The sequence below is a fragment of the Gossypium hirsutum genome, chromosome A08, assembly GCF_007990345.1.
Source record: "Gossypium hirsutum isolate 1008001.06 chromosome A08, Gossypium_hirsutum_v2.1, whole genome shotgun sequence".
Classification (NCBI taxonomy): Eukaryota; Viridiplantae; Streptophyta; class Magnoliopsida; order Malvales; family Malvaceae; genus Gossypium; species Gossypium hirsutum.
The window spans coordinates 5,826,181-5,835,696 of NC_053431.1; the positions used below are offsets into that span (position 1 = coordinate 5,826,181).

A 9,516-nucleotide genomic window follows, 5' to 3' on the forward strand; every position below is an offset into this window, starting at 1 on the left:
ACTCATCTCATGAGCAGGTCTAATTATTATTGGTGTTTGATAGTTTTTTTTCCAAGTTATAATAGTTTTAGTAAAATCAATTAAGTATTGAATTAGATAATTAATTAATTCTGATTAACTAATTTTTTTAATTAAAATAAATCTAAAAAAAACTTATATATATGTTTTTTAGAGTAGAATTCAAAAATAAAATTTTGGGAATTCTCAAAACTTTCAATCTTATCCTTGAGCTAAAGAAATGCATGGTTAATGGTTTAACACCCAAACCCTCTAAATAGTTTGCCTCTTTGTTATAAATATATACATGGGCTTAATTCCTTCTATTCTTTGATAACAACATTTAAAAATAATTTATATTTATATATTCTTATAATTACATTTTTGTTATAAATAAATATTTTGGGTACAATATGGGTTTCTACAAGGACCTCTCTATATATTTTTCTTCGTATCAAGACAAAATGAGATTTTTGGAGTTTTTTTTCTCTTTTACTTCTCGATCACCAGAGGCATCTCTTGACTTTTTTTTTCACTCTGAGAGTCCTACATATTTTTTCTTCCACAACTCCATTTACGATTCCACCCTATGAAGATGAACCGTTCAAATTTAAATATAATTTTATTATCAAAATAAAAATATAAACTAATTCATATTGAAAATAATTTTATCAAAATCTTGTTTCAAACAAATTAAACAAATAATCCGACCCTCAAATAAATCTTATGATGTAAGAATTAGGGTTTAGAGTGAGCACTTAATTATAATGGGTAATGATTAATGGCTTAACACCCAAGCCTTGGATAGCTTGGGCCATTGTTATAATTTTAGGCTCAACTCCTCTTCATGTTGGTTATAATCATTATCATTTTTTTTATTCTTTTTTCTTTTTGGTGTCAATATTTAGCCTTAATTTTTTTAAGTTGTAATTGCAATCATAATTATAATCAATATATTTATATAATTATAATAAGTCTAGATTAAAATAAATATAAATAGGGTTCACCCACTTAAATTAAAATAAAGATATATATTGAGAATTTACATATGATGATATTTAAATTTGCGTGCTAAAATTTCAACTTTAATTAATAATTTATGTGAATAAAAATGTTCTAGAAAAGAAAAGAAAAAGTTAGATATGATTGTTCATTTACGTAGGTTTTAAGTATATATAAATCTTAAAATTATGATCAATTTTAATTTAATGTAAAACATAATACTTTGATTCGGTACAATTGTATACGTAATATTTTTAATATTTTTTCATGAGAAATAATTATATCTAATCCAAAGGTAAATAATTGTATTAATTTGAATTTTAAATGACTAATATTTAATTAAAATAATTTTTTAAAAATAATTGAGTTTTATATCGATTGACACCATTTTACTTGAAGAAAACTAAATTCAACTATCTTCCACATTAAATTAAAATTTTATTACATATTATTGAATAAAAATTAAAATTTTAAACATATAATTAAATTAAACCAAAATTTATGAGTCATATTAAACATTAGATAACACATGTAATGTTGAAATTTATTTTTATACGATGTTGACCTGAACTACTATCTTAATAATAAAAATAAATTTAATTATAAAATATATAAATATTAATATAAAATAATATTAATATTTTGTTATTGTTGAAAAAATCAAATAAAATAAATCATTTTTTTTTAAATCAGAAGAATTCTTAGTTACCGAGGGATTCAATCTATAAACATTTAACATTTGTACCAAAACAATCTCCTAAAATTATTAAAGGGTTAATATAACTTTCAGTCCTTAAATTTATTAATTAGATTCATTTTGATACTTGTATTTTCTTTTGGTACACTTTAAACCTGAATTTGACAACTGAACCCCATATTGGTAAAAAAAATGTAAAAGGCTGAAGAAATCAAAATTTGATGAAATCTAAGTTAAGGAACTAAATGGACCTAACTGAAAAGTTTAAGGACTAAAATGAAAAATAACCCATTATAAAATAAGAGGGTCGAAAGCCAACGTAAAATGGAACATAGATTAACAATGTTCATTATCGGTCAATCGAAACCCGCCTTTGGTCTCTCAACTCTCTTAAATCAAACCCAACAAAACCCAAGCTTTAATCTCCTTTTTTCCCCCTTTTTTAACAGCAAAATTAAATAGAAAATTTCCTTCCTTTTTTTTCCCTATTGCTGCCAAGTCTTCAACAATTCAGCTTTCTCGTATTCATGAAAACCAAGTTCTCTCTTGTACAAGGTAACTAAAATCTTCTCTTAATCTTCACCCATTTCCATGTCTTTTTTTTAGTGGTTTTTAGCTTTGCTTTTTATTTACGGTAACTGGAAAACAGTGAAGTGAGAAAAAAAAGTAGTGCTTTTTTTTTGTAAATTAGGAAAAAAAAAAGGTTGACAATCGAGGTTTATAGATGTTAACAATAAAAACCCATTTTTCCAGGTTGATTTTGGGACGTGGGTTTTAACGTTCAAGTTCATCCAAAAAGGTTAGCCATATGTTTTCTCTTTAACCAAAATAAAAATCGCTCTTTTGCTTGCTTATTTACTTTAATGTACTATTCGCCTTTTTTTGGGGGGGGGGGGGCTGATTATATGTTTGGTCAAATTGAGTTACATGTTAAATTTCACTGTACAATGGTGGTTGATTCCATTTTTCTGTATCTATTTGTTTCATTGAAATTGTTTGACATGTTTTTGTATTGACAAACTATGTTTCATTGTGGTAGTTTAGATTCTGGTTTTATGTGCTTTTTTCACTGTTCAATTGGCACGTTAACATATGCCTTATCATCATGTCGTTAACCACAAGGTTTTTTTTAGGTTCTTGTTGTTGGTATTTATCTGTTTTAATTATAGTAAATGAAAAAAATATGCTGGAATTTGATTTTCTTATGATAGATTTAACCATTGTATAGATTTTGATTATATTTACATTGTTGATGACCTTAGTTTGCACATGCGCGCTTGTGCATCTTTGTTTCCTTTTGATGAGTGCTTGTCTTTGTCGATTGAATTCATGAAGTTTTTCGACCAGTTTCGTGTTAGGCTGGACAACAAAATCATCTTAGACCCTTTTGCGAAATGCATATCGAATCAAACATATTACCTTCTGTGTTTAGGCACTCTTTTTGCGAGACTGGCTAAAAAACCTGCCTGGGTGAAACTTCTTTTTTCATTACTTCTACATTTAGTTGAAAAATGGGACTATATCGAACTCCATTTCTCAATTTTTTAGTATTCAGTAACCAACACGGGACCCTAAGGATGCCATGCTGAACAATCACAAGCACATTAGGCTATATAATGGTTCTAGTGCCTGGTGTGCAGTTGAATTCTAGGGGGTCACAGATAGATCTCGAGTATAAGAAAAATGGTAGAATTTTCCGCACATTGAATGCTGGTAATTACAAATTTTCATGTGCAAAAGGATTCCTCCGTTTTCTTCTGTTCATTCTTTATCTTGAATTGCAGTGGATACTTTTGAGAAATTGTACTTAAGCCTTTAAGTTCGAGGAAATTGTATTTAGCAGTTGCATGTAGGACTAGCAGTAGAAATTGATGCTTTCTATAATTCTATTTCAAAATATTGAACAGTTCTCATACACAATGATAGTATTTTTTTTTATTCGATTTATATAAGGGTGGTGTACCTATGTTTTATATTTAGGACCATCTTGAAGCTTATTATGGCTAAGAAGACGGTTTTATGCAGTCTTAACTCCATTTTAGTTTTTTTTCTTTCCAGTTTCATTGTTTTTACTCGCTTATTGTGCAGATGGATACTACTGTTTCTGATAACGACATAGAGGGCATTAAAGATGAATCTGCTGAACAATTACATGCTTCATGTTCCTTTTTGGATGAAATTTTTGGAGATCCACAGGTGATTCCTCGTGTTGGAGATCAATACCAAGCAGAAATTCCACCTCTAGTTGGCGAATGTAGCAGTTTACAGGTTGTAAAGGAACCAATTGGCACAAAAGTCGTTACGAGTGTGCCAAACCCTTTCCCAATGGGGTTGCCTATCCCTCTTATATGGACAAAGACTAAAGTTGAAAGCATAAATGGTGCGGTTGACTTTGAAAACAGTGGAGAGAGCCACATTACATTAAGCCATTGGTGTGCAGAACATAAAGTCGAAAGTTTAGGTTCCGTGTCGGGTAATGGGAACGACACGAGAGAGTATTTAAAGCATAAACCTACAACCAAAACTAAGATGGTTGTTGATTTATTCTCTCCAATGGAGCCAAAATCTAAGCTGAATCAGGTGGATGGTGATCTCTATCCGCTTCCAGGCTCTTCTAGTGAAGTGTGGAAGGATATCGAACTCAACAGTTTTCTTCTCGGGTTATACATCTTCGGGAAAAATCTTATCCTTGTGAAAAACTTTGTTGAGAGTAAAGGGATGGGAGAGATATTGTCTTTCTATTATGGAAAATTCTACAAGTCGGATGGATATTGTAGATGGTCAGACTGCCGAAAATTAAGAGGCAGACGGTGTGTTCATGGACAAAAGCTGTTCACTGGATGGAGGCAACAGGAATTGTTGTCACGATTGTCTTCTCACATTTCAGAAGGATGTCGAGATATGTTGCTTGAGGTGCATTTCTGACTTTTTTTACACACTCATTTGATCTTTCTAAATAATTAGACATTTATTTATGCTGTTATTCTTGTCTACCTTTCAAGAACCTCTATCGGTTTTCGTTTGAGCTCCCGGTTTTTGTTATCGAGTCTACTTATAGTTGAATCTCTCAGTTCATTGCGGAACTATTGCACCTAATTTTGCAGTTATATTTGGTCTATATTTGTGAGAGAAATGTTTGTGCATGATGTTTTATGAACTATGATTATTGTAGGTTTCTAAGACATTTGGCGAGGGAAAAGTATCCTTCAAAGAATACGTATTCACTATAAAGAATACAGTTGGCATTACTATGCTCGTAGAAGCTGTAGGTATTGGTAAAGGAAAGCAAGATCTCACTGGCAATGCCATGGAACCCATAAAAGCCAATCACGTTGTTTCTTTTCGTCCAGAAATACCAGTGGGCAAAGCATGTTCTACTCTTACATCTGTGGACATTATCAACTTTCTAACCGGAGATTTTAGGTTGAGCAAAGCTAGATGTAGCGATCTTTTCTGGGAAGCTGTTTGGCCTCGCCTTTTAGCTCGAGGTTGGCATTCTGAACAGCCTAAGGATCAGGTTTTTTCTGGTTCAAAGAATTCTCTGGTGTTTCTTATGCCTGGTGTTAAGAAGTTCTCAAGGAGACTAGTGAAAGGCCACCACTATTTTGATTCCGTCAGTGATGTTCTTAATAAAGTTGCATCAGAACCAGGGCTTCTTGAGCTTGAAATTGAGCTGCCTAAAGACGGCAGAGAGGAAAACGAAAATAAGTGGGAGCCTGCAATAAAACAAGATCCTGGTTTTATATCGAACAAACATGGTCGTTACCTCAAGCCACGAAATACTGGTTGCAATCGAGATCTAATGAAGTTTATGATTGTAGATACTAGTTTGGTCCGAGGGACTGAACGGTCCAAGGTTAGAGAGCTGAGAAGCTTACTTCCCGAAGTTGCTGCCAACTTATCCACCACCTCTAGTCTTTACAGTGATTCTGAGGAGGATACATCTGATGACTCGGAATATGAATACGAAGAAAATAGCATTTCTCATGCTGCAGAGGCCATGGCTGATGAGGGAGAATGTGCAGAAATATCAGATTGTGTAAATAGTAATTCGAATATTGCAATTCCCCATACCTCTGATATGAGCATTGTGTCAGTGAAAAACCATGAAAGCCACCATGCAAGTCTGCTTGATGACGACTGGAAAATGGTTACGAAAGAGCAAGGTTTAACCGATTACGCCAATGGAGAATCAAGTTGTAGTGTTGAAAATGTTTCTGCTAACAGGATGTTAAATGAAGACAATTTGCACTATCGGTCTAACTCACCCAATGATTCCGAAAATATGGTTTTTCAAACAGGATCAGTAAACTTGTCTCCTGCTGGTTCTTTGTCCAAAGGCAGTCCTGATGATCGAAAGGAAGGCATTGTCGCTGAAAACCGCTTGCATAGAGAAGAATCTCCAACGAAATCTCAGTTGCATACATTGATAGACTTGAATGTTGGTCAAGTTTCAATGGATTTCGAAACGGAGGGCCCCTTCGTCACGGAGACCACGCAAAATAGTGAGAATTTGTTTGCACATACGTCATTCAATCAGTCCGAAGTTACCATGCAACCTGATAAAGTTGCAGAGGTGAATCAGCAGCCAGTAGTGCACAATCGAAGGCAAAGTACCAGGAACCGGCCATTAACCACTAAAGCATTAGAGGCTCTTGAATGTGGGTTCTTAAGTCCCAAGAGGAAGCGAACGGCAGCGGAGACTCCACAGATTAACTCACAAAGAATTCGCAGTAGGCCGGTTGTGAATGCCACTTTTAGGAAGGAAAAGGCGGTGGAGACTCCACAGAATAGCTCGGAAAGTGTTCGCAGTAGGCCTGTTGTGAGTGCCATTTTCAGAAATGGTGCAGTGGGAAAAGAATAGCCAGTTGGTCTTTCAATTTGGTAACAACTCTTCTTTTCTGTTCATGCTTTGTTGATTAATCCTTAGAAAATTAAGGTTGTGGCTTTTCTTATGATAGATTAATTTTTTTTTTAATTTATTGAATGATTTTGGGATTATTGATTTTGTGGGAGATTTCTAACATCGCAAGTAATAATTTTAAGAGGATAATTAATACAAATCCTTGAAAAAAATTAGGATTGATTATAAATTTAGCATTTTATTTAAAAATGGTTGTTGATGTGTGATTATTGTAAATTTTGTGTTTGAGAAATAGTTGTTGGCTTTATTCGAGCGGATTAGATGTATTTGTTCTAAATATTTAACATTGGTTCATATGACTTTTTATAATTTTTTTTTTAAAAAAATGAACTCACAATCCAAAATTCTTATTTCCACCCCGCGCCGGTCCAATCTCGAATCCAAGCACAATACATGGAGAGAAATCAGCTGCCTTTTACATAAACAGCAATAGAGGAAGTAACATGAAGACTGTTGATAGTATAAAGAAAAAAATAATTTTATATTTATATAATTAAATTTAAATATAATAATTATTATAATTTTTTAAAATGTAAATTATTAAAATAATTTTTTTGTTTATCTTAAGTTACTTTAGTCACTAAATTGTTAATCGTCGTTAACATTATAATGGTAAGTTGATGTGGTATGTTAAATCATCATTTCAAATAAAAAGTTTATGTAAATGTATACAATATTCTTTTTTTTTAAATTTAATTTTGTTCTTTTATATTCTTTTAACTGTTATTTATTTATTTTTTATTCTCTTCTGCTTCTCCTTTTATTTTCTTCCTTTTTTCAATTTTTAAAGTAGTTTTCTATATTTTTCATTTGTTAAAGTTAGCCTCTATACTTTTTTTTTAAACAATTTAATTTTTTTAGAGTGAGGCGAGTTTGTGTACTAATTTTAACAAATAGAAAATATAAAAAAAACAATGTTAAAATAAAAGAAGAAAACAGAGGAGAAACAAATGATAATAAAAAATACAAAAAAAAGGAAATTTAAAATAACATAAAAGAAAATAATAAATTACTTAAAATGAAAAAAAATATAAAGACCAATTATAAAATTTCACCTAAAATTTTTGTTTGAAATGATGATTTAAAGTATCACGTCAGCTTATCGTTACACTGTTAATGACAATTAACAGCTCAGTGACTAAAATATTACAACGCGATAACGTAAGTAATTAAAATATAACCTGAAACAAACAAAAATGACTACTTTAATAATTTACCTTTTTTTTAAAAGAATTAATTTTGATATATCAAGTTTGGACTTAAATGAAAGTTTTAAAATCAAAGCTTTCATCCAGTCCAACCAGACCAACATTTTGGGATTTTACAAAATTTTTAATTTTATAATAAATTATATTAATACATTTTTATATTTAATTATAAAAATTTATAAAATAATTATCAAATTATATATATTAACAATTTAACTATACAAAATTACAAAATAGTTACATAATTATTAATTTTTTTCTGATTTCCTAATTATTATGAATTTGAGTATTTTCATTTTTATTTTAGTGATAAAAAAATAAAATAAAATAATTGATTATGATTTTTATAAATTTTTATAATTAGATGAGGATAATAGTAATGAAAGAGAATTCCTTGAAAGCCCAAATCCGATGAGCAGGGGTAAAATCGTGATAAAGCTTGCCCCTTCTTATCCGTCTAAAAACCCTAACCCTAATTTAAAGAATTGTCTATTTATACACGCCTCCGCTAAGTCCAACCCCGCAGCCAAAAGCCGATGCCATGAATTCGCTTTTATCTTGGTTCGAATCTTTACATTCACCAATTTCATAGTTTTGATATATATTTTTTTCTTTTGAGCTTTGATTTCTTCCTCTCTTTTTTGAAGGCGATGATGTTGAAAACTACCTATTTTATGAATGGTTATTTAGCCATTTTTTTGTGATTAAAAATCACCAATGGATCCTTCTGAGCCTTCTCTCATATTTGTTAATTAAGAAATATTATTGATTGGTTAAAGTGGAGGAACTCCGTTCAGAGCCGCCATTGAGATGATGATATTTTGGTTCTGAAAAAAACATAAATGTTGACTAGAAAATCAGACTACAATTATCTGATCATTTTTGGCTCTCTTTTCTCTTTATTTTCCCATCAATTTTTCTTTAGTTCATAAGAAATCATATTTTTATTAAGTAATACTAGAAATTGAGTTTTGTTTTATTCCTAAATTTCAGAATCGGGGATACCAAATTTTTGGAATTCTTTCGACTGTAATTACTCTTTTTCTTTAATAATTGAAATTAGAATAATTATTTAATTTATTTTGAACAAGTCATTGCTTAAAATCCAATGGATAAATGATTTATAATTTTTTTTTTTTAAAAATTAACATAATTTACTCTAGTGAAATCTAAAGTTTGGCACTCTAATTTACAAAAAAAAAATTAATATTTTATATTTTTTAATAATTTTGTTGTCGGTGACATACATGTATATTATTTTAACAATCAATTAATTTTTTAAATGGCAATTCATTATATTAATTTTGAGTAAATTTGAGGGTTAAAAAATTTAAGTTGAAAGTATAATTGATTCATTTTTCAAATAGAAGGCGAATAAAATTATTACGATTATTCTAAAACGTTATATAATCTTAAAAATATTCCATTTATTTGAATTGAAGAATCAAATAGTTAATTTACACACCTCATATCTAAAAATCTCAAAACCTCTAGTTTGCCATTAAAGCAAAACCACATTAGCAATATTTGACCTTTTTTTATTTTTGTTGATTGTGATTAGTATGAGTACGGTTGTGACATTATCTATTTATTTATGAGTTGAAAAAAAATTATAAATAATTTTAAATATTATGATAAAAAAATAAGTAAAATCTATAATCAAATTAATAAAAAAAATTCTACTTAGC

At 30.1% G+C, this 9,516-nt stretch overlaps 1 protein-coding gene and 2 non-coding genes across 3 annotated transcripts; all 3 read left to right on the plus strand.

The window, feature by feature from the left end:
• Window positions 1-2,022: 2,022 nt before the first annotated feature.
• LOC107949730 (uncharacterized) lies at window positions 2,023-6,785 on the plus strand. Its single transcript, XM_016884484.2, has 4 exons — window positions 2,023-2,251; window positions 2,450-2,495; window positions 3,785-4,609; window positions 4,869-6,785. The coding sequence occupies exons 3-4, from the start codon at window positions 3,785-3,787 to the stop codon at window positions 6,558-6,560; spliced, it is 2,517 nt and encodes an 838-aa protein (XP_016739973.1). The 5' UTR covers window positions 2,023-2,251; window positions 2,450-2,495; the 3' UTR covers window positions 6,561-6,785.
• A 1,684-nt stretch (window positions 6,786-8,469) lies between these two features.
• LOC121205462 (small nucleolar RNA R41) lies at window positions 8,470-8,566 on the plus strand. Its single transcript, XR_005900539.1, has one exon. It is a non-coding gene; the product is annotated as a small nucleolar RNA R41 (small nucleolar RNA).
• A 65-nt stretch (window positions 8,567-8,631) lies between these two features.
• LOC121205466 (small nucleolar RNA Z155) lies at window positions 8,632-8,710 on the plus strand. Its single transcript, XR_005900543.1, has one exon. It is a non-coding gene; the product is annotated as a small nucleolar RNA Z155 (small nucleolar RNA).
• Window positions 8,711-9,516: the final 806 nt, after the last annotated feature.

What these genes read in the sequence shown, in the direction of transcription:
- LOC107949730 (XM_016884484.2), top strand. Translation starts at nt 3,785, where the DNA reads ATGGATACTACTGTTTCTGATAACGACATAGAGGGCATTAAAGATGAA. An exon ending in GTCGAGATATGTTGCTTGAG is followed by an intron (nt 4,610 to 4,868) that starts GTGCATTTCTGA and finishes TGATTATTGTAG; the next exon opens with GTTTCTAAGACATTTGGCGA.